This window comes from Phaethon aethereus (assembly GCF_964289735.1).
Source record: "Phaethon aethereus genome assembly, chromosome: 1".
NCBI lineage: Eukaryota > Metazoa > Chordata > Aves > Phaethontiformes > Phaethontidae > Phaethon > Phaethon aethereus.
Genome location: NC_138575.1, coordinates 153,720,885 through 153,745,856, shown reverse-complemented (window position 1 = coordinate 153,745,856; position 24,972 = coordinate 153,720,885). Strand labels below are relative to the sequence as shown.

The 24,972-nt window shown below is 46.3% G+C and overlaps 1 protein-coding gene across 1 annotated transcript; it reads right to left on the bottom strand.

Moving 5' to 3' along the window:
* Nucleotides 1-2,112: 2,112 nt before the first annotated feature.
* ADPRHL1 (ADP-ribosylhydrolase like 1) lies at nt 2,113-24,840 on the bottom strand (the record flags this gene model as incomplete). The annotated part of the gene is made up of 7 exons (XM_082006498.1): nt 2,113-2,270; nt 3,455-3,587; nt 7,173-7,300; nt 11,034-11,174; nt 13,845-13,970; nt 20,588-20,752; nt 24,627-24,840. 7 exons carry the CDS (start codon nt 24,838-24,840, stop codon nt 2,113-2,115), a joined length of 1,065 nt encoding a protein of 354 aa, XP_081862624.1.
* Between the last annotated feature and the right edge of the window lie 132 nt (nt 24,841-24,972).

Below are 24,972 nucleotides of genomic sequence, written 5' to 3'. Positions count from 1 at the left end.
CTCAGGCCAACGCACGGGCCTTTTAAGCGTTGCGGTGAAACGACGGCCAACATGCCGCTTGCCTCAACGACTGCAGAGGTGGTGCTTTACAGGCTGAGTCTTTGGGAACTGCCTTTTAAGTTAGATTATCTTATTTGTCTCTGAAACACACTTGATCTGCCCCAGCCGGGATAGAAGGTAAAGTGGGAACAGTTACGAATGCTCTTCATGATTTTGTGATAGTTTCTTCTAAAGGGAGAGGAAAAGCCAAAGTACTAGAGAACATCCTACCTTACGCAGGATATGTTCTTCTCTCTTCACTATTGCTGAATTTATTACAGGTGTGCTAGAGGCATCCTAAACTAGAAGGAATGTTTTTAGAAAGTCTTGGTATTCTCTTAAGTCAAAAGCCACTGACACAAACGCTCCTTTTGGTTTAACGTACCTCCAAAGCAAACAAGAAAGCACCTTGTAAAGCTGCAAAGAGAAAACATGCTAAAACAGGGTTTGAAGTAGCTCATAGTATGGAAAACCTTTTCATACGCATATTGTCATGCAGGCTGCTATTCATGACAGGGATCAGCTGCTCCTCTTTCTGCCACATAGCATCCCAGTGACGATTCCAGCAATTGCTTACATGGAAAAAGGGGTAGGAAAGTACTTATGTATTTTTAGCTATCTTTTTAAAACGCAGTTCAGCAGCTGGAGAAAGATAGGAGAAACCAACACCATGTAGGCAATCACTCATGGTGGAGATTAGAAAGTGCTACATAGACCTCAGTTTCTGAAATTCTGAGGTAAAACATAAGGCTAAACAGCAGGGACAAATTCTGTGCTCACTTCTTCTGTGTCATTTCGTTGAGGATTCCAGATTTGTGCCTGTGCCTCTGCAGGTGCATCAGAATCTCCTTCACTGAGGTCTACTCTTTACTTTGTCTGTTGTATGCAACTTCTAATTGTATTGTAGTCTGTTTTTTTGAAAAAAACAAAAATTTTTAAAGAAATGAAAATTAAAAAAAGAAAAGGAAAAGAGGAAAAGAGGAAAAGAGGAAAAGAGGAAACGGAAAAGGAAAAGGGAAAAAGAAAAAGGAGAAAAAGGAACAAAAAAGTTTAAGATGTTTAAGAAGTTGGAGAGGTGAGGCAAGGCAAGGAAAGGGGAAAAATGAAAAAAGGGAAAAAGGGGAAAAGGAAAAAAAGGAAAAAAAGGAAAAAGGAAAAAAGGCAAAGCAGTTGTACCAGTTTTCTTCCTGGGGTTTTTGTGGTGCTCAGACTTGTGCAATATATCACAGCCTGACTGCTGACCTATTGCAACTGCTCGAAGACCTCAGCCAAAAGTTCTGATGCTGATACAGCAAGATATAATCTGCTCAATCTAAAAATAAAGAATGATGCTTAGAAAATAGGGTAGGATTAATTTATTTACAAATATTTCAGCCAGTTATATTTAAAAACCTCTTTTGTTCTGAAGATTGAAGAATGGTAAAAACGTAATTCAGAAATTTAAGACACACTGATGCTTTGTTGTTCCTTGGGGCTATTTTTAGTGTTGGCTTTTCCTTTTCTGGAAGCTTCTAATGTAACAATACCTTGCACCACAGTGCTGATGCGGGGATCAGTGGTTCATTAAAAGTTAATCTGTGAGACATTAGGTTTACAAGTGTCACAGACACATTACATTTGAGAACAAGGAGGAACAGCAGTGGTGAAAGGATTGTCAAATATACAGAGAATATCCCCATAAGTAGGTACTACCATTAGTTTTGCAGGAAAGCATTAGTTCTGAAAATTAATTTTGTATGTGTAATTGCTGGTCACAGCTGTTTAGGAAGTGGTATTATAGCAAGTTAGACTGAAATAAATCAAAAAAGGTTTTATTTATTTTTTTCCATTTGAGATTATCTCACTGGTTTAAGCAGCACTCTTTATACTCAGAAATTCCTACATCTGTAAAAAAACCACAAAGACCGTAAATATCTAATCATTCTTGAATAATTCAGCTATCTTCACGTGCACACGATCTACACACAGCTTTTCAGACTTAACTCTCGGCTAATTCCTTCGCTATGAACGTCAGTCAGTTATCTACAGGGTTTGATATAGTCTTTATAGAAAGAGAAAATGGCAGAAACCGCTTTACTTTTCCTCCATGGATAGTCGGTAAAGATTCTCGCCCAGGTACTCGAGCCTCTCCCTTTGCTCCAGGTCCTGGTACAAGCCTTTGGGGACCTTGCTCAGGCCGTACACCAAGCCATACAGGCAGCCGGCGATCGACCCCGTAGCCGCGCTTTCTCCTGCAAGTGCAAGCACAAGTGCGATGGTCTCTTAGAGCCACCTTCGCACACGCAACCAAGAGCCGCGCTGCACAGGGGAGGAAATGTTACACCGCCGACGGAGCACGGTGGGACAGGCTGGGTCAGTCCCAAAGGCTTGCGCCACCCCACGTCCTGCCTCTGGCCGTGCCAGGTGGGGATGCTCAGGGCAGAGAGCGATGCCAAGGCAAGGATGCTGCGACGCCTCTGCGGCGTGCGCTCCTGGGCTAGCAGCTTATTTGGTTTGGGGAAAATCCACTCCAACACAACAACCTTTGCAAGCAGCCAGCCCTCGCTAGGAAAAAGGAGGGAACAGCGGTTGCAGGGGTCCCCACAACACGCCAAACATCCTGGATTGGAGAGCGTACCTTCCTTGCTAACAGCACAGCATGGCATTGCACATGCTTTAAAACATCTAGCGTGGTGAGGGGCACTGATGCTCCTTGCAGTGCCCGAGGGTTTGTGCCTACCTGGCTCTGCAGCGAGGGGCCGTGAGCTCTTTTGGTTTCACTACATGCAGTTAAAAAGTTGCATTGCCAAAGGCTTTAGCATTTTGGCGGGGGAAGATGCCAGCCCTTTACTAAGTCATATTGGATTTACTTCTCATACATCTCTCAAAAGTGTGAGACTTAGATGGAGCAACATTTGAAAAGCACCGTAAGCAGCTTGCATGGCAGCTGCCGCTTGCAAGAACCATAGAATCATGGAATAGTTTGGGTTGGAAGGTACTTTTTAAGGTCATCCAGTCCAAGCCCCCTGCAGTGAGCAGAGACGTCTTCAACTAGAGCAGGTTGCTCAGAGCCCCGTCCAACCTGACCTGGAATGTTGCCAGGGATGGGGCATCTACCACCTCTCTGGGCAACCTGGGCCAGTGGTTCACCATCCTCATTGTGAAACATCTCTTCCTTATGCCTGCAGTCTGCATCTGCCCTCTTTTGGTTTAAAACCATTGCCCCTTGCCCTATTGCTACAGGCCCTGCTAAAACGTCTGTCCCCATCTTTCCTGTAGGCCCCCTTTAAAGTGCTGGAAGGACTTAAAAAAAGGGGCTTTAGGGTGTAAAACCGGGGGCGCAGGAATAGCGGGCGGCACGGCGGACTGGCCAAGAGCGGCAGCCAGCAGCCAGGAGGGCTGTCTCCTGCCCCGGTGAGGGAGCGGGGGTCCTCACCTCCGTGGAACATGGAGCGGTTGCAGAGCTCCGTCCAGTCCCCGCCGCAGCCCAGCAAGGCGTCGTAGGCGATCATGGGGGCGTCGTGGCCTCGTCTTCCCCCCCGGCCTTCAGAGCTCCACCTCCTGTACGTCTGCGGGAGAGACGGCGGCGTCAGGCTAGGGCGCTGGCCATGGGGACGTGGGGGCACGCGGCTGCGCCGGTGTTGGCTTCTCCCCTGCTAGGCGGGAGTAGCTTGTCTGGCACGGAAAGGGCAACAGGCAGCTGCGTCGCCTGCACCGCTGCCTGCGGCCTGGGATGAGCTGGCGCGGCGGCGGCGGCGGCAGCCCGGGTGATGTCCGAGGTGCGGGTATAAGCCTGCGCCCTGGCTTAATACACCAAGTTCTTGGCTTGACTTAAGCAAGCCAAGAACGCCAAAAAGTAGACCAAGATGGATTCCAAGTTCACACCCCAGAAATTCCTTATTAAATATAAATATATAAAAAACTAGGGTTGTTAAAGATTTACTTTATCAGTCCTCTTCCCGCCTCTTGGAAATATTCTCAGCTCCCCTTGTCACATGTTAGCAAATATTTCAATTAGCCAATTTTTACGTGGCGGCTGAAAATGTTCTGATTCAGTAATTTCTTTAGGGGCTCAATTTCAGACTACGTTAATTCAAGCCCCCTTCTCTGACTCTTTATTGCCAAGCCTTTTCTCTCCACTTCGACAAGCATTTGTTGGACAGGAGGGAAAATAATTTGCAAATGCAAGAAACATTTTTTCCTCGGGAGAAGAAAGAAGAAAAAAATATCGCAAGCCCACAGCGAGGTTTGCAAAGGAAAATCAGATTTTCTGTAGAAGAGGTACATCCAGAACTCACATTTTCCTTCCCAAAATCCCCAAATGAACTCAACTCTGTTAAGTTTATAGAAAAAAACCACCTTCCTTTAAAGGAAACGGGCAGCTTTATTTCCTGAAGTTTAAGTTACATCATGGTAAGTTAAATCGTTGCCGCTTGGCTGGCCCTTGGCTGCTGCAACACCTTTGAAAGATTTGCATTTCTGTCCATTCGCTTTCACCTCGGCCGTCACACACTCGGTTGTGGTTTATCTGCATATACGTCGAACAAGGCAGAGCTGGACTACAGCTTCACGCCGCGGCTTTCTTTTTTCCTTTGCCAACCACAAGTTAGTTGGCAACTAGTATTTACGTCTTTACGCTCTCCTCGGACACGTGCAAGCTTTCCAGCCACGTTGCTGCCGTTTGGGTGCCGGTGGAGCGGCATTGACACATACCAAATGACCATTTGGTCATATTGCCTTGACCAAAGGCAAGAGGACTCGGTGCCGAGGTGCTATTTTGGGTGCACGGGCACGCGGCTCGAGCGCCGCTCCGTTTAGCCCTTCAGCTTGCTGGTGCTCTGCACACCTCTGATGCCAACCCGCTTCGCCGAAACAACTTCACGCTAAGGATAGCTGTCCTCGGGACCGAGCCCGGAGGGACTTGACTGCACCAAGGCAGCATTTCTCAAACATTTCAAAAGTGCAACCTCCTTTCGACCCCTGCGCCCTCCTGCAGCCCTGGGGTGCGGCACCAGCCCAGCTTCCCTGAGGCGGGCAGGCAAGGACCAAGGGCTGGGTGACTACAGCCGCTCCCTCCTGCTGAAGGCTGGGAGCTGCGGCCAAGCCCTGGAGGCAGTTCACACGTCCCCTCCTCGCTGTTAACCCCCTGCAGTCAGGGATTACAAATTACAGCTGCCTCCGACTTCCTCACCCTCCGGGCGCCGACCCGCTGCTGGCTACCGCTTCTTTTCCATCCCTTTTGTTGGATGTTCCATCCATTCCCTTTCACAGAGCTGGTTTAGGCAACTCCATCTTAAGGGGACAAGCTCCTGGGAGTGGAATTGGCCTGGGTGACTTTGGTTTGGTTCCTCTCCCATCTTGCTGCGTGCCGTGTCCAGCCCAGGAGAGCAAGCGGGGCCAGTGAGTTATTTGCAAGCCTGATCCAGCAGCGCAGCTTCTGCCCGTTCGCTCTGTATCGAACATCTTCCAAACATGCATCACTGGAAAATTATTTGTCCTACATTGACTCATCTTGTATTTATACATCCAAGAAGGGGTAATTTATCTTTTACTCCCACATTTCTAACTCTCTCAAAATTTAAGCTGTATACCTGCTTATGCAGAATGGGGTCTTCGCTGCTTAGCATTTCGAGGTGTAATTCTTTTTACAGAGGGAAATTGCCTCTGCAGCGTACTCAGGTCAATCCAAGCCACATTTGAGGGCTTCAGTTTCACAGCTGCAGCTGGTATGTGCCGGCGGAGAGGTGCGCCTGGCCGAGCAGGAGCACGCCTGCAGTGGCCTGTCAGCAAGAGTGGTGCCCGATGTTGGCGCTTTATTCATTGCCTGTAGAAAGGCAGTCGGCTCTACCTCCGGACACAAGTGGCAAGATAGCTTGGAGGGAGTTAAAAGGAAAGCCCTCCTGGGAAAAAGGCAGGCAGGATGGTGACCTTCTCCTCATTTATTCTTTCCACGGCTATTAACACACTCGGCTTATAAGCAAATAAAGTCTCTTGACTTCTGTCGGGCTGTGATCTCTGGCTGGTGGTGGGGTTTGAGGGTCAAGCAACATTTCCTTTTCTTGTGCATCAAAATAAATAGCTCAATAGGCCAAACTTGGTTGGGCTGGGGTAATGAAGGTAAATTTTGTTTCTGCATTAGGAATTCAGCAGTTCTCTCTTGAAATGATCATGGGGAAATACTGTTGGGTTTAATCTCTCCTAAAGAGCTGCTAAGACTCCAGTAGAACTGGAAGGAAAAAAAACTAGTAACAAGTTCATGGCACTGAATTAATTAAAAAAAAAATGGAAGAAGATCTATTCTTTATGTTTAAAGTGAGCAATTTCTTATTATCCACAGTCAACCTATCTTTCATGGGCACTTTTCACTGTGTAGATGAGCACCTAAAAATATACAAAGCGACTTCTCAGAATAGACCTGTGCTTTAATAGTCTGGAAAAAAGGATTGATTTATGGGAAAAGGTGACAAGAACCACATACTTATTGCTTAGCTGCTAAGTGGAGAGCTTTGAGAGGTGCCAGCACATATCAGAAAGCCGTAAACACCAGGCAAGAAGACACATTATTTCTCCTGAGTTAAGAAGATATGACCAGAAGTCATGAGGCAAAGGAAGGATCATGTACGCTGTAAAATAGTATCCCATGAGACGTGGTGAAACACCATCTCTCACGACACTTAAAACTAGCCTGGGCACAGCCTGCCTTGGCAGAGAAACCCTTAGGACGGCTGTCTTCTCTTCGAAGGGCCATAACCAAGTCCAGCTCCTAGTACCCGGGGCGATTTCTGTGGGACTCAGGCTTTAACGAGAGCCCCCGCTGAGACGTTTGCCTTTTCCACCCCCAAATAGCTGTGGCTTATGTTTTGTACCCGCTCTGGGCATCAACACTTCTAACCACTAAGTCGGCCCCTCTGCACTGTTTCCTCCCACTGCAGCAGCCCCAGGACCGGTGGCAACTGCTTTTTTTTTTTACGCTAACGCATACCTGAGCCAAGGATGGGAGTTGTTTTTTCCTTTCTTGAAAATGTAGAAAAAAATTAAGGCTTCCTGACTGCTCTGGCACTCGAAACAGTTGAAAAACATTGGTGTGTCTCTAGGTTATAAAATACCCCTCTCAGTTCGGAGCCTTTCCAAGTGCTTTCTGAAGTTGCAGTTACCTTCTCTCTCTCCTCTGCGTCATAGTTGTCCGGAAAGACAGGTTTATTCTGATTTTCCTCATTGATTTCTCTCTCCTCCAGATAAAACTGCCACTTGGCTTCGAAGTAAAACCAGTGCTCCTGATATTCTGAATGCAAAAGAAATGAATGATGTGGTACTTAATTTCAGCAATATTTTCAGTTCTACTTTAACGAATTTTAAAGAAAATGACATTATTTAGTGACATGAAAAACTAGGTATTTTGCAATAACGTACATTAACCAGGCACATGTACTAAGTATGCATTTTAATATGGAATGGGGAATCTAACTGGAAACAGAAGATGTGAAAGAAGGAAATATTTTGAGAATCTTGTGCTATTTTTATGTCACATCAAAATTACATTAAGATACATCAAGATGAGATTTTTAGAGAACTTACTGAAGAACACTCCAAGGAAAAGATAAGAGCCAACAAAAAGAGAGCAAAAAATTTGTATGCCAATTTTTGTATTTCCTTACTATGATTAAAGAATATTTAAAAATGCTTACACATCCTAAATACAAATTGCTTCCTACCTCAGTTCTCAGTTTTTAATCACATAATTTCTCCAGTATTTCTGTTCTGTTCTCACTATATTTCTGTGTGATCTTTCAGGAAAAAGCAGATAGGAAAGGACAAAATTTCCATTTGCATATAATATGTATCAAATGTAGTAAAAGGGATAAATTACACACACATCTGCTATCTGTGCCCATAGAAATAAGTCTTTTTTAATAACCATAGGTCTTTCTCCTTTTTCTGTCACTTTTAGGAAGACACCTCTAATCATGCTTAACATTGTCCCAGGTGACCAAGAAGGCCAACAGCGTCCTGGCCTGTGTCAGAGCTAGTGTGGCCAGCAGGAGTAGGGAAGCGATCGTGCCCCTGTACTCGGCACTGGTGAGGCCGCACCATGAATCCTGTGTTCAGTTTTGGGCCCCACACTACAAGAAGGATGTTGAGGTGCTGGATTGTGTCCAGAGAAGGGCAAAGAAGCTGATGAGGGGTCTGGAGCACAAGTCTTATGAGGAGCGGCTGAGGGAACTGGGGTTGTTCAGTCTGGAGAAGAGGAGGCTGAGGGGAGACCTTATCGCTCTCTACAACTACCTGAAAGGGGGTTGTGGTGAGGTGGGTGTTGGTCTCTTCTCCCAAGTAACCAGTGATAGGATGAGGGGAAATGGCCTCAGGTTGTGCCAGGGAGGTTTAGATTGGATGTTAAGAAAGATTTCTTTACTGAAAGGGTTTTCAAGCATTGGAAGAGGCTGCCCAGGGAGGTGGTTGAGTCACCATCCCTGGACGCATTTAAAAGATGTGTAGATGTGGTGCTTAAGGACATGGTTTAGTGGTGGACTTGGTAATGCTAGGTTAACGGCTGAACTCAACAATCTTAAAGGTCCTTTTGCAACCTAAATTATTCTATGATTGTGAGTGTGAATAATCTTGTTAAATTCAGTTTATTTTCAAGTCAGTGCTCTGGTTCAACCTTTTTATAAAGGCTTAAAAAGGCACGTAAGCCATGCTGACCTGTTAAGCACATATACATGCACTAGTCTGCAGAACTGAGGCCTGAGTGAAACCCTACTTGGGAAGTTGATGGGGGTAAGGAATTAGAAATCAGTGTGATGGACCAGATGGCTAAATACGCCAAGGCAAACAGGCAACTCAATATGGAACTATTGGTGTACGGTTTAAAATAAAATTGAGCATTGCCACTTTTTCCCTGTCTCTGCAGTTCTGTGCTGCAAGTGGCTAAGGAGCATGCACACAACCAAACCATTTCTCTGAAGAACATAATCTAATTTTGCTTCTTTTCCTAAAAGGTCATACACGTGACCTTCTTTGGCAATTAAGATCTTTAAAGTGGTTCAAGTCCATGTAAAAAAAATCTAAGTGGTCTTGTAGGACTTGATACTTTCACAAGGTTGCCGGTTCCCCATCCCCAGACAGGAATGAACCTTCAGCCATGTGCTCTACATGACTGGGAATGCCCAGCTGCCCTTTTTCTGAGTCCACGCCCAAATTTTGCCTGATTACAAGGAAACAATTCATTAGAACCCTAAAAAAATGGAGGTATTGAAAAAACTAGAGTGAAAATGCACTCTTGGCCATCAGGCCAAGGAGAGCATCTTGAGGAAAAAAAAGTCACACAAAGAAAATGTTGTTGGTTGAAGTAAACTACTGACACTCACTCCAGCAGCTGGTTACAAGATTGCTTTTAGAAATGCAGGTGACCTGATGGGTTTCTTTCTTTCTGTGTGTTTTTTTTTTTTTCCCCCGATTTCCCCCGTGACCATAAAACATGAATGCCTCAAAAATGAATGTTTTTCTATGTAGCAACTCAACAAGCAAGTGGGATTATTGCAATGCACGGGCTTGGAAACAAAGGGATCAGGCAGTTGCAGGAGATTTTGTTTGCATGGACAGGCTGTAGCATGGTCAGAAATCCCACCCCACCAGCCCTAGCGAGGCTCTGCCCCACCCCTCAAGCCCAGCCTGAGACGACGGTCACCTTCAGGTCCATGGGACTATCTGGCAACTAATTGCCACTGAACGTCAGAGAGAGGTGTTGAGTCAAGCCCTCTGCGACTGAGCGCCACGTTTGTCATCCACGGGGAATAACGCAGCTAAAAAAGAGTTTTCTAGAACTGGAGGAGTCTGTTTGGCAGGATTGCTTCGCAGTGGGTCTCACCAGCCAAGGAGCTTGACTTTAATGCAGGAGACTTTTCCCGCTACCAAAATAGGACGAAGCTCAACAATATGGGCACTCGCCGGAGAGCGTGCCTCAGGAGTCCAACACGCATACCTCCACACCGAGAGGTCCTGCTCGGGTGGAGTGACAGGGACCTGCTGCGAAGCCGTTCAGAGAGGAGCTCGCTCACACTAATCCTGCACCTGCTCCTCATAGGTCTCGGCTAAAAAAATCCTGGTGCGCAATGAGGCGCAGGCGAAAAACGTGGGGTCTTTCACAAAGGCTCCCTGGTGCTCCTTGCAGATTTTTAAAGCAGCAGCTTTCCTTCCCGGTTAAATCTTCATTTCTGAGTGCTCTTGAGTAAAGATTTCCATGGAATTCAATCTTTCTCAACAGCTGCCCCTTGAGATTAACAGAAAAACCTCTTTCCTCAATGTTTTAATGTTATGATACTCGTCTGTCCACGGCAGGTCTCATCGTTACAAACGCATCACTCCCTGGCAAGAGGGGACTAAAATACCTTTGCCCTGAAGATCACATAGTAAAGTAGCAATATCAATTTCAATAGTTGTATTCGTTGTTTTAAAACAAGGATAGAACAGGTTGTATCTTACACATTTGTTCAGAAAAGCAAGGAGTCAAATCTGAATTTGTGGTCAAAAGCTAACTCTTGGTCAGGAGGCATCTGCAGGTGAACTTTTCCTGGCAAAATGAGGAATGTCAGTGAGTTTTCTTATGGAAAATATTGGACTGTGCGAATTGATGGAAGAGAGCTGAATAATTCATAGCTCAGCAGTCAGTTTGCCTAATAACCTGCTAAATATCATTTCCTCCCTCCCCCTGCCCAGAAAACTTTGAAGACTTCCTAAAAATAAAACTGCAGTAGGGCATTATCACTGCTATTTCTCTTCGTATTTTTGCCACCAAGATACCAGGCAGCTAACAGACGGCAGAAGAAGAAGGTGGCACCACCTGGGAAGAACCTACAGTCTGAGCAGAGGAAGCAGGAGAGGACAGCCTGGGAGATGGTGGAGACGGGACGGGGCAGGGGAAGCAGCAAAACGGAGAGGCTGAGGAGTGACGTTTCTCCAGCGTCTTTCCAGCTAAACGTAGTTTTAAGAAAACAGCTCGTTTGATTCAGACACTTTACCTGCCATGTGGCGAATGGTCTTCTTGCAGTATTCTTCAGCCATCGGCACAACCTTCATCATCTGTCTTCCCCACTGCACAAGGGGTTTCCCTTGTATTGCATACGCCACAAAGAGAGCTGTGCATAGGGACCCTAGAAAGCCTGGAATTCATAGGTAACAATGATTAGCAACGCACAGCCTGTGCTCTTGCCATCCTTGTCACGTCCTTCATAAAATCATTAGTGGAGTGTCTCGCGGCTGCCGGGTAGATTAACGAATGCACATAACCTGTCTCCGCCTGTTTGCAGGCTGGCTCATGGCATGTTGAGATTCTTGGCTAATGTGCGTTGCCTGTTGGTTTACAACTTATTTTACATAGAAGGGAGCTTCTGTTCTCAGTGGTGTAACATGACAGAAATTGAGGTAGGTGTCCAAAATAAACATCATCCACTAATGTGATACTGAAAATCTTATAACTGAAGTCACATGAAATAATTGACTTGTGCAAAGCGATTCGATTACAAGCTATATCACCTTGCTTACTGAGTCATCCAGCCCAGGGGCTGTAGTTGCTAGATCGAACATTTATTTCTGGTTCATTTTACTCTAAGGGGACAAGTCCGTGTCTGTCTTGGACAACTGCTTCTTTCCTCTAAGGGTAAAAGCCCATGTCCCCTTAGTGGAACGGAGCAACTGTCCAGGTAAGACACGATGCCTGCCTGCCTGCCTAGTTAGGTCTTCCACTTTGGATACAAATACAGTTGAGATGAACTTTCTGTTGACGGGCACTCGACACTTCCATGGCATCAGAAACAGAGGGGCTTGTTTCTCATATTTGCTTGTGCTCTTGGCATTCTGCCAAAGGCAATAAAACCAACCCAGTGCAATGTGCAAAAGAAGGTTAAGAAATCAACTCAGTCATTTAAACAAGCCCCAGGTGAGCAAAGGATTGATGCGTGTGCTTCTCTCCGTGCACGGGTCCAAAAGCATTCACTCATGCATAGAGGTAAGCATGAACTTTGTGTGTTTTGCTGAAGGTAAAACCAAATTATTTTAAGAGGTTACAAGTCCAGATGAGATGAGTGCTAATTCTTTCTGCCTAAGACCTGTGATACTGGGTCAGGCCAAAGGCACATGTAACGCAGGATCCAGCAGATGCTTTCATAAAGAATAAAAACCCAGGTAGAGCCAGCTCAAAGGACCTCACTCAGATAGACAGCATCTAACCCAACTGCCATGTAGACCCTTTAGTGTCACATTCAGCGTGAGGGTGGCAGTGGAGGGTTTAGAGGGTGAAGCAAAGGGCTAGCAGGGGGCAGCGGGTGGTGAAGAGGGTGGTGGAGGCTGCAACATGCCCAGAAGGTTTTTGGGGGGCTGGCAGTCTCTTCCTCCCTGCTCTTCAGGTAGCTCCCTCTCCCTGCCGTTGTCCTGCTCCCGGCAGCCCTCACGTAGCCTCCTGCCCCTCTCTGGGGAAGCAAGCAAGCCCCAGCTGATGTTTCTGGCTCTGCAAATAATGCCAATACAGAGTGAGCCTAATTGGTTTGGCTTCTCCACTCCCCAGAGCTTCTGGACTAGCTTAGGGGCAATTTTAATTACAGAGTTTGATTGCTTTTAACAGTGACAGCCCTTCTCGTCCACTTGCCTGATTCCTTTTGAACCCAGGCGCATCTGTGGACTTTGCAGCTGCCTGTAGCAGTGAGGTCTGCGGCTTAACTACGCATGACATGGGGAAGTATTTCCCTCGTCTGTCTGTTTCCGTCCTGACTGACGTGTCAGTTGGGTTGTCCCCATCTTTGAGTTATGAGAATCACAGCTGACACTTCCCTGGCACCTTGCAGGGTGGTAGTGAGGTTCATGGTGGCCCTTCCACCCCTCTTCTCCCTGCCTCCCTGCCATGCCACTAGAGTCTTTTCTCAGATGAAAACTCCTTCTGGATGTAATTTCTCCTTGTATGGAAGGCGTTTGATGACTTGGATGCTCCTTGCTGACATTTTCTGGCTCTGGTAAGTCCTTTCTGAGGTGGGAGACCCAGAACTGCAAGCAGTCTTACTGCTGTTAATGCACCAGGGCCTTTATATATTGGCTTAATGATATTTTCGCTTTGCTTTGAATTCTTTTCCTCTAATTTTATGCCATCCTGATGGCTTTTCTGACTACTTCAGAGCACTGAGCGTGTTGAACATGTCACCATTCATTACGGTTTTATTTATTGCTGTTTAAAGCAGACAGAATGAATACAAACTTACTTAGCATAAAATTATCAGAATACAAACTTACGTAACATAAAATTATCAGAATGACATACCAGAATATTCAAAACAACATTAAATCTATTTACTTATGTTTTGCTTAGAGAATATTTTGGATTGTGTCCTAAAGTATATGGAGGTAGATTTTTTGGTTTTCTACCTTTACTTACTGTGATTAGATACGACAAAACCTGTCAAGAGAAAAATGTTATTATCCTCTGAACCATAAACTTGCATGATAACAGCAATTCATCTAGACATCCACGAATCTTAAAATTTGGTCAGGGCAAATGACATGAATATGCTTTGGGCAAGATGGGTTGTGTTTAAGTTATTGGGATTTTAGGAGAGAAAAGTCCTGTGCCTGAGGTTGCTGTTTGTGTAACATATAGGCAAATATGTACGCTTATATAAGTAATGTATACATGTATATACTATCCCAGCAAAATTCAAACCAAGGCCTTGGAGTCTGCAAAGCAGAAGCAGTTTAACCAGGTGAATGCACAGGAGCCGTGTTAGTGCCCGCCGAAGGGAAAAGCAGCCTTAGGGATGTCGGCACGCCGATACGTCAGCGGACATTACCTGTAGGATGGTTGTGAGTCATTCGTCCGCATTCAATGCTCACTTCAATAAGTGACTCCAGCCTTTCCGGCTTCCAGTACCGCATCCCTAAACACATGGCTTTTGTAGATGCTCCAAATCCAGAACCTAAAGCAAAAAGATAATGCCAAGCATTTAAAGGGAGACAAATCAAATATTTTGATAAAATGTGAAACAAGCACATGTTATTAATTCCAATCATGTGTGGGAACTCCTCAGGGAACAGGAAATTAGCATGCAAAGTAAGTTAGAACTTTTGACATTTTCTTGCGAGGAATTTTGCTTCTACACAGTCATTCTGATTTTACAGGTTTATTCCAATATTCTCAAGTGCTACAAAGAGCATAGCGCGTTCAGAAAGCAGTGTGCTCTCTTGTTCACGGCACTTGTTAGGTTCAAACTCTCGTGCCATCTTTACTTATTCTTGGCTGACACCGCTGTTTTGCTTGCTCCACGTGCCCGCACTAGAAAGAGAAGTTTGAGAAACAGATAGGCTTTTACTACACCTTTATTTTAGTAGTCTTCATGCTGAAAGCATAGGATTAAAACACTTTGTATGAGTATCACAGTTGATCTTACGATTTTAATGCATGCCAGACAGCCCCTCTGGTAGTTCACAAAATAGTTTCTGCTACACAAAAAAATAATATATCCAAAAAAGAAAATAAAGGCTACGGAGCCAAATCTTCCAAAGTTAGGCAATGTCAGAACTGAGGTTTCCTGCGCGACCCGAAATTAGTGCTTGTGTGCACGCTCATTATGCTACAGCCTGCACCCACCTGAGCTTGGTCCTGGGAATTTCTGCTTCACGCAGCGCAAAGTTTAGTTATTGAATAGCTAATTCAGAATGTCTTTCAATCCTCAGCATTGAGTGCATGATCCCAGGTGTTTGTCTTTTAAACACTTCATTGAATGGAGAGTTAAATTCACTAATGAGTTTCTCTGCAATACTTATCAGAGTAATATCAGGATCCCACAGAAGTTTTAATGAGCTTATCTTCACAAGGCACCAGCAAGGTGATTATCTCCTCTTTTCAGCTGGTGAGCCAATGCCCAAAAAAGAATTAACTCATTGCAGGCACCCACCCTGTGATGGATAGGGTTCGATTTTTCAAAGTACTTGACATTTTTCAGCACTGTCTTTGCTCAGTCACACTTCCCGGTGACCTTGGGTATAGCTGAGAGCAATCAGCATTTCTCTACTTGGGCTCTGGAAGATAAGGGGCATATTTATGCCACCTAATTTTAGCCTCTGTGGAACCTGCGTTAGGAGCACAGTCTCCCCGTCTTTCCCAGATAGCTGGTGTGGAGAAAGGCTGTGTCTCCATTAGGTGGTACGATGGCATAGCAGGAGTAATTCATGGGCCAGAGTGGACTGAAGCAGCAAATGCCAAGGAGCCAGGGTCAGGGCTTTTAGTCACCTGTCCCGAGAAGAGCCCTGGGCTGTGCCCGCTGTGGGTGCACAGGCTCCCTTGGAGCACTGCTTGCCATTTAGTGTCACCCCAAGCAGCTCCAACTCAGGTGTCCTAAGATCACGAGTGTGATCAAAGTGTGGTGGTGGGAATGGCAGGGAGATGTACTTCAAGCCAAACTGAAGTCTGAGCCAAACTAAAATAAGCCACCCATTGGCATCTCCAGGTGTAATACAGACCAACTAGGATCTGAATTTCTCTCTTGAGAGAAGAGCTCTTCTCCCTGGAGAGCAGTTATCCTGAGTGAGCACCCTGGTTAGGTGATCTAATTATGTTAGCTTCCTCCTCAGTCTGATGTGCAAATTTTGCATGCAATAACTCTTCCAAAAAAGTCCAAACACCTGATAAATGTGACATGAAAGGCTTTGCAAAATACCATTTTATTTCCTGCAAGTTCAGAGCTTGCTTCCTCATCCCTTGCTAGCCTTCCTTACAACAGTGAAAGGGATCCTCTCCAGAACACCTTTGGCCACTGCTCCTGATGAAAAGGCTGGATACTTGTCCTGCAAATGGTGTGTTTGCTCCTGTGCCTCACATACGCTGCAGCTGTAGTGCCTGGTTATTAAGGAGCCAGGAGCAGATAAAACTGTCTGCCTATCCCACAGATCACAAACAAACCACAAGGAAAAGTCAGGAAGGAAATACAGTCTTCCAGAGCACCAGTCAGCTTAGCGGGGAGAACATACCTTCTCCTGCTTGCAGGACCAAGCTCTTCATTAAACCATCTGCTGCCATAAAGCCATAAAAAGCATAAAGCCATAAAGCAGCAGATGGGAATCTTATTCACTGTGCAATCCTGGCTCCTTCAAAGGACACAGTGTGTCCATGATGGTTATCCAAGAGCAGGGAAGGGTGTTGTGCTACACAGAGCTGCTAATTAAATAACATCTCCCAGTATATCCAAACTGGAGGATGCGCTACAGTAATCTTACTGCTGGTCTGAAGTTTCTGGTCTTTGCAACTGCCTTGTGTTTCTCCAGCCTAAGAAGTCATATTAAAACCTTCTGCAGAATTAGACAAGCAAACTTGGTAATTCCATCACATGAGTAACATTAAGCCTAGACAGGCCTTCAGGTGATTAGCAGCTGTTAGCCCCCACGTCTCAGTGCCTACCATCTGATTCAAGGCAGTAAGGGACAGTGCGACCAGCCCAAGCAATGGGTGAGAGTGACACATGTGTAAGAACATAAGGGCTGTCCTCCACGATCGGACCAAAGGTTGACCTAACTTATCATGTCTGACAGTGGCCAGTGGATAGGATACTTAACAAAGAGTAAAAGAAAAGTACGATGACACTACCCCTTTGTACTAACTAAGCTGCTGACAATTTGCCTCCTTGATCCAGGAGGCAGCTGGCTATTCGTCTTTCTGCTTAATAATCCTTGAAGGGTTTCCCTTGGGTGAATTTTCCCAGCTCTTTTTTGAACTCACATGGAAATAGTTGTGCAGCTTAATTCGTTGTGTGAACAAGTCCTTCCTTTTGCTCGCTTTGAACTCATGACCTGCCAGTTTCGTTTGAAGTCCTTTATTCATGTGCTGGAGGAGACAGTGAGTTTTCTCTGTCCCTGTTCATGTTCTCCAAGCTATCTATGATTTTACACCCTCTACCTTACTGTCTCAGACATCACAGCCTACGGAAGCAGTGTTTTACTAATCCAACCATCCTTCCTCATATCCTTTCTAGTTCTCTTACATCCGTTTGAGGGGAGGGAAGAACCAGATTTTATACAGTAATCAAAGAACAGCAGCTATGGATTTGTACAGTGGCACAAACATGTTTTATGTTTTGTTCTCCGTCCCTTTCCCAGTCATTTCTAACAGTCTATTTGCTTTCTGGCTCTTACTGAGCACTGAAGCGATGTTCTTGTAGAACTGCTATGGTTCCATGGTGCCTTCCCTGAAGGGTAACTGAATCAGCTACTGCAATTATGTATGTAAAATTAGGATTTCCCCCCCTCACGTATGACTTTTCATTTTTCTGCATTGTATTTGGTTCTGCTGCTGTGCCACACAGTTATTCATCGTTGTAAGCATCTTCCACAACTCTGCATCATACTATCTTTGACATTGTTGACCCACTATGCACTTGTATTTCCAGATAGTTTGTGGACATGTTGAACAGCACAGGTCCAACACAGATACCTTCTTCTCTCTGGAGAAGAGAGACTGCCATCTCCTGCTCTTTATTTACTCTCTTTTCACCGGTTGTCTATCCTCAGGAGAATCTTTCTGTCATTCTGTAGCAACTTAGTGCCTCATCACTTAGTGCCTTTGGTGAGGGACCTTGTTGAATGTCTTTTGGAAATCCTAACAGACCATCTTCACGGTGTCTCCCTTTTCCTCCTGTTTCTTGGTTACTTCATGAGCTTTCTAATAGATTTCTGAGGCGTGACTTCTCTTCACAAAAGCCATGTTGACACTTGTTACATCATGTTCATTCATGCACGACATTGTTCTCTTTTAGTATGTAATACCTCAGTGTGCTTTTCTTCACTCTACATCTGTAGAATAATAAAGGTCAGCTTAACGGCTGCTAAGCCCTGAAGACGATGTGTCTTTCGTAACTACAGACCGTTCTGCATGACAGCTCGGAGCCTGGCCCCTTTATCTGCTGTCCCACTGTGGCTTATCCTCCTCTTCATTTTTGCTCCCCAACTTTCTGCATTTAACTCACGCTTTTTGCTCTTGCTCCTCTAGCAATGCCACCAGCACAAAGGCACTGTTCTCAAGTGCTACTAGGAAGCCCCACAGCCACTCCAGTAGCTGCAAATAACGACCTGCTTGGATGCAGCAGCCTTAAAGTGGAAGGTGTTAGACAGCCTTCGGCAGGTCTTCTGGCAGTCACAGGCATCTCACCAGCCTTTAATGCAATCCAGGTACCCCTGCACTGATTGTGGTAATAAGCACAACATGAGGTGGCAAAGAAACACACAGGGAAGTTTGACTTAAGAACTCAGTGTGCTGACGATGCCCACATGAATTTGAGAAGAGGAGCTTCATATAAGCAATGCAAAATTACCTAAGCTACGATTTCACTGGTCCATGAAGGCTGTGACATGAATTCTTGCTAGAAGTGAGATAAAGTAAAATGACCACAGGAAAACAGCATTTGGGTTCCAGCCCATCCAAGACATCACCTGACTGCTAAGCATTCAACGCCCATGGAATGTTTTTGCCCTGAGAAGAAATCTGTGAAAACTCAATTAAAAAGTTAATTATGTCCATAGCAGTGTGTGCTGGTTTTGGCTGGGGCAGAGTTAATTTTCTTCGTAGTAGCTAGTATGGGGCTATATTTTTGATTTGTGCTGAAAACAGTGTTGATAATACAGAGATGTTTTCATTATTGCTGAGCAGTGCTTACACAGAGTCAAGGCCTCTTCTGCTTCCCGCCCCATCCCACCAGCAAGGAGGTCGAGGGTGCACAAGAAGTTGTGAGAGGACACAGCCGGGACAGCTGACCCCAACTGACCAAAGGGACATTCCATAGCATATGATGTCACGCTGAGTATATAAAGCTGGGGGAAGAAGAAAGAAGCAGGGCGGACGTTCGGAGTTATGGTGTCTGTCTTCCCAAGTAACTGTTACACATGACGGAGCCCTGCTTCCCTGGAGATGGCTGAACCCCTGCCTGCCCATGGGGAATGGTGAATGAATTCCTTGTTTTGCTTTGCTTTTGTGCGCAGCTTTTCCTTTACCTGTTAAACTGTCTTTATCTCAAACCATGATTTTTCCCACTTTTACTCTTCTGATTCTCTTCCCTGTCCCACCGTGGGGGGAGCGAGCGAGCAGCTGCCTGGGGCTTAGTTGCTGGCTGGGGTTAAACGACGACACAGTGTCAGGTCCCATGGTAGGCTGAACATCTCCACCTCAGGTCACTGGTTCTTTTGCTCTCATGGTGAAAAAAGGCTTCTTGAGATGTTCAGGATGATATTTGTCAGACCAGATAGAGAAGGAAGGTTTTAGCTGCCAGGACTCAAGGCAGGAATCAATTTTAGCACATTCTAGCCCAGAGTATCCCAAGAGCAAACAGGTCGTCACGGAGAGCTGGGGAGGAGGAAGGCTAAAAGAAAAGATGTGGCTCCAACACAGCAATGGGCTGGGAAACAGCCACGATCCACTGCTGGAGGAGTCAGGAGCTGCTCGGGACCACCATCAGCTCCCACAATTATTTTGACCAAATTTTATACTCGTTGTCAATTAGAAAACATACAACAACTGCCAAAGGGGCACTCTGTCAGATCTGCCTGGCTAATAGCAGGGTGGGCAGAATACACAGGGAGGGGATCCTTTTCCCCCCCAGCAGCTGTTGTGAGGGGCGGGGGCCGAGTAAGGGATGCTTTCTGTGTCGGAGAAAACTGACTGCAGAGACCCAGAAATAGCCATGGCCTTGTGCCACCGGGTTTCTGCCACAGCGTTGCATCAATAAGCAGTGCTGTTGAGCGGTGCCGATACGTGCTGCGGTGGTAGAGCGTCGCACCGACACAGCGCGACGTCTGTGTGAGCTGCCATCACCTTGTGGCGGTCCAGGTCTACATCCTCGGATGGTGTGGTGTCTCTAGAGGCTTTGGAGATTAATTGCGTTGTATGTATATGTACGTACGTGTGCGCCCATAGCTGCGTGCTTGTTATTGAAGTAGAAATTCAACGCATCAGGAAACAAAACTATCATAAAGAAAGAGAGGGTCACGGCTAGGGAAACAGGGCTGAGCACAGTGGGGATTTTCAGACAGACAGTCACAGTTGTTATCAGGGCATCCACCTGGAGAAAAGTCCCTGCCTTCCCTACAGCGAACACATAGATGCATAGAGCATTTCACAGTCCCGGCTTCTGGATTCAGATCTGCCGTCGCTGAAAAGATCCAAGACTACAATCACTTAAACTTTCGAAAAATGGCAGAACATATCTCTTAAAATAACCATTTTCTTAAACGGTTAAGAAATTGGTTAATAACCAATTTCTTAAAATAACCATTAAACTCAAGGACAAAGATCTGGACCCAGAGGCACAGAGCCAAGAACAAAGTCTCTTTAAATAGATGTTAAAGAGGGAAGGGTTCGTTTACGAGAGGACATAGTGCCCTACAGAAGGAATTCCTGGCAGATCACTTGCCATCCTCAGGCAAACATGGAAACGTGTCGGGGGTAGTAGCCTTTGATGTCGGGGGGGAAAAGGAAACTATTTCCCTACAGCCACAAACGCTGAGAGCATGCATTATTCAGGCCAGGATCTATAAACGGACGGGGGTACCGTACCCTTTTCATTGAACGGCGTGTGCCAAGCGAGAAGGTAGTTGTCTGGTTTCAGTTCCCTGCAGCCTTCGATGGTAGCGGGGTCTGGCCGCCTCCCCGAGAGCTTGTCGACAGCATCCACGTAGCGTTTTACCAGCTCCCGGTACAGGTCTTCTAAACACCAGTAATCTGCTCGGAGGAGGGAAGAGGAGGTTGCTACGTGAAGGCAGAAGAGCGAGAGAGCACTGAACACAAACGAGCGAGCTCACTGTGCATTTAAGAAATGTTCCTATTTCCACTTCCAATGCACCGCGTCGCGCTTCTGGTGCCGCTGCCAACACGTTTGTACCCACCACGAGAGCGGGCTGGAGGGAGAACAGCCTCCTCCCTCTGTTCTCATGTTTTCCTGCTTTCCTTTCCGCTTTGAACGCCTGTAATCAGAAAGTTGAAGGCATTCTGTTGGTCAGCAGTAGCTGCTCAGGGGCTTTATTTCGGCTCCGTGGTGTGAAGCGCTTGCAGCGGAGCCCAGCTGTAAGGGGAGTGGGCTGCGGCCGTGGGGACCGCGTGGGCGCACGAAGCCAGCTGTGCCTGGCCCGGCTTTTGCCGTCGTTCGCAGACACGAATCCAATGTGACAATGAAAGCTTTTTTTTTTTTTTTTAAATTACCATCAATTATTTTAGAGAGGTATGTATGTACGTTTAAACACACAAGCAGACTAGTGTCCTTATTTTTGAATCTGTATTTTATATTTATTTTAGCTGATATCTGCAGGTCTTTCATGCAGGGATCCCTACATATTATGTCAGTACAGGAACCAGAACAGGGAGCCTTTATAAAAATGATTATAAAGATCAGTAAGAGTAGTAAATCCCCACAGTCTGTAGCATTTCCAGCAGATAAATTTCTTTCTGGAATCGGTTCACTAGCCGCATCTCTTTATTGATTATTTTTACTAAGGCCTGCAGCCTTGCCTAAGGAGGAACCTTTCCCCGCTTAAACAGACACGGTTCCTTCAGTATAGTGGCTTCTCTCGGCGGCTGCTGCCTGTAGTTGGGCTTGAAGAGCCCTGCCCTCAGCTCTTGCCGAGGAAGAGCTTCCATCGGCATCTATTACACTTGTGTAACCAGTGGGAACTGCGGAGGCCGTCGGGATTTGTCCATTTAAATCTTTTCTATGTACTTCGAGAAACCCTGTTTAATAGTTGGTTTGACTCACAGATCGAATGACACAGCAGGGGAAGTTCTAAAAATATCTTCATTTTGTCAAAGATCGGTGGTTTCTTGAAATCCGCAGGAGAGGTTTAATTTAAGAGAAAGTTTGGAGCCCTGCAAGCCAGAGCCGCTCAAAAGTACCAGTCAGGCAGACAGGTGAATAAAGACCATCCCTGGTAAAACCAAGATTCCCCTCCTTTCACATAAAAAAGTACCCTCTCCGTTATGCTGGCCACCCCACACACAATCCTAGAGCAACAAGATACTTTCAAGCTGCCGACTCTTTTCAGATTTAGGAATCAGGTGTCAGTTTATCCGGCTGGGAGCCAGGAGCAGGATTTACCGCCCGGCAGCTTCTGCAGAAGCCTCATCCCCAGAGCCAGAGTCCCTGTGGTCCAGCAGCTCCGCGCGGCCCGAGCCCACCACGGCTCCCGCCTCGGCCGTCAAGTCCATACGACAGACGCCTTCTTCAGAAACGAACCCTTATTTTTTTTAGACCCGTGTTTAAGTGGGAGAGGAAAAGGCTTTCCTCGTTGCAGGGGTAGTTCCCCTGCTTTCGACGATGCTGGTTTTGTTCCTCCTTTACGGGACAGATTCCTACTGAAGCAGATGTTTCGTTTACCCTTCACTGTGGGATCAAACTTTCAGTCTCTACACACGGTGGATTTGGGGAGCGCCAGCGCAGTCTGCAGCAGCGCCCGCAGTCCCCGCTGCTCCTGGCCATGACCCTCCCGGGACGCCCTCCACGCGGCCGGCGAAGCGCTAGCCGAAATCACCTCCCCAGCTGAGAATTGCCTTCGTCCTCCCTGCAAACCTCCACCTCACGTTTGGCTGCTGCCGCAGCCTCAGGCTGGGAGCTGCCCGGGGGGTCGGTGCCTTGGCGATGGGTCTTGACGCTGAGCCTAAGCCCTGGGCACGTCCGACCCAGCCTGCAAACTTGCCCGTGTACCCGGAGGTATGCACCCCGGGATGCTGCCGGAGGGCAGCCAGCCGGGTGAACGGGACATGTGGGGAGCTGGCGCAGTGAGGGACAGGAATATTTTTATTGCTTATTCACCCTCTTTTTTTTTTTTTTTTTTTTCTTTTTTGGCTGGTAATATTCCAGACACCCAATATATTCTTTAAAATCTCAGCACCGTGGCAGCGAGGGCTCCCCGCCGCGCGAGGGAGGCAGGGCCCAGGGCCGGCGGCAGCCGCCGGCAGCCTGATGGACCCACCTTCACCTTCTTTCGCTGCTCTCTGTTGACTTGGGTGATCTGGCACGCAGGCTGGCCCGCGAGCAAGTCCAGTGGCTTTTTTGCGTTCCCCTTGCCAGGAGGGGACACTGCTGCGGGCAGGAACGGTTCTGTTTCCCTTGTGAGAGGCAGAGAGAAGGGCTCGCTTTCCCCCATTCATCAACGTTACTATGAAGTGAAGATTTCTTACTAACATCCCCTACACCAGCTTGCTGCTTTCTCACCAGCCCATGAAAGCACCTTTTTAAAAAGCTTGTCCGATCAGGCCAAAGAAATGAGGGTGTAGGACAAACACAGCTGATGGGAATTATAGCGGAGACTTTTTTTCTTTAGAGCCACAGTACTCCTGCTATATTTAAGAAATAAGAGTTTTTATTTTACCGTTAGTCTAACTGGCTTGATTACCCAGAAGTTATGGGTTTAGAGAGTTCAATAAGCAAGAAACATATGATACATATTTAATCATAGCCTATATTCAGAAATACGTTAGTCATCTTTTTTCTTGATAGGCTGACATCTTGCCCTTATCTTTAGTGTATTAGCTACCCCTTAAACCACGGGTTAGCTAACAGCCAAGCATGAAGTGTCCAACGCACCCTTCAACTGATCTCTGTGTACTAAATTTAGCGCAGATTGGAAGCAGGCAGATAAAGCGGTGAGACAGAAGCACAAGTGAAATTTCATTGACGTGAAGGATACTTAGCTACGCTGTGAGCTTCTGCTAGTGCTAGTTACCCAGTGCTACACAGTTTAAGAAAAATCTGGAATATTTTTACAGAGGTTAAAAAAATGGATTCATTCTGAAGAGGCAAAATATTGCTGAATGGTCACTGTCTTCTGGTGTACTTTGATGGCGATCTTGACAGTCTCAGAAAGCTCTAGTTCGGTGGGCAGGGTGTTGATACAAATATCGTTGTATCTTACAAAAGGCTATTCCTACCTTAAGAAAAAACAAATGTTGTCTCTCAAACGATCGTGATTTTAGAAGACATATATTAATAACTTCCACTATTCTGATAGACTTTATTATTAAAGCACAGAATGTTTGAATATTTTTTGGACTAAAGGCACAGAGCTCTTCTTATAATGCAAATTGTTCCTTTTCTGGCCTTTGCCTGAGGGGCGGCAAAGAGGAGACAGGGCTAGTGATTTTAGCCTGAAAGGGTTATTAAGGTGATTCTACTCCAGCTGGGAGTTCTGGACACAAGCGTGTTAAAAACGCGCTTAGAAGAGCTCTTATCTTTTACAGAAGAATTTTTAGTGGCTGTATTACTCCCTGACATATTCCAGCGTACGGATAATCTACTCAGCAATTATTTTTGTTATGCTGGAGATGCGGTATTTTAGTCTTTAAACTTTAACCAACTGTATAAACCTGGGGAAAATATAGGGAGAGCCCCTCCACACTCAAGAAATCAAAACTCCCCAGTTCGTGTGACGGTCGCAAGATTACGCTCGTGGAGGAGACAAGCTAATGCACATCATCATTCACACAAGCCGCGTTTCTGACACGCTTTCTCATGACTTCCTCAGCACTCAGGCTTACTCTAAGAAACGCAGCAGCTCGACAGTTTTGTTCCTTTCCAGACTGCGTTCGCTAGTCCCGTCGTACCCACCTGTGATGACAGCCTCTGCTGTAGCCATGTGCATGAGCGTGTTGTCACTTACTGGCCACTTGTCGGGAGAGAGCACCAGGTTCTCCAGCCCTCCGATTTCCTTCAGCTCCTGCTGGATTTTTGCACCTAAGGCATTGTTCTCTCGGGAAAAATTGCGATAACCGAGAGCATCCCCTACCCCAGCCAGCACAAGCGCAGCCTTGAATTTATCCATCCCCCGGCCCTTCCCGCGTTGCTTTCGCCGGATCTCGATCTCCCTTTTGTTCCTTTGCCTTCGGCTCAGCTCCCCCGACACTTTATACCAGCCATTGTGTCACTCCGGAGCGCTCTCTATAAGGCAAGGGCT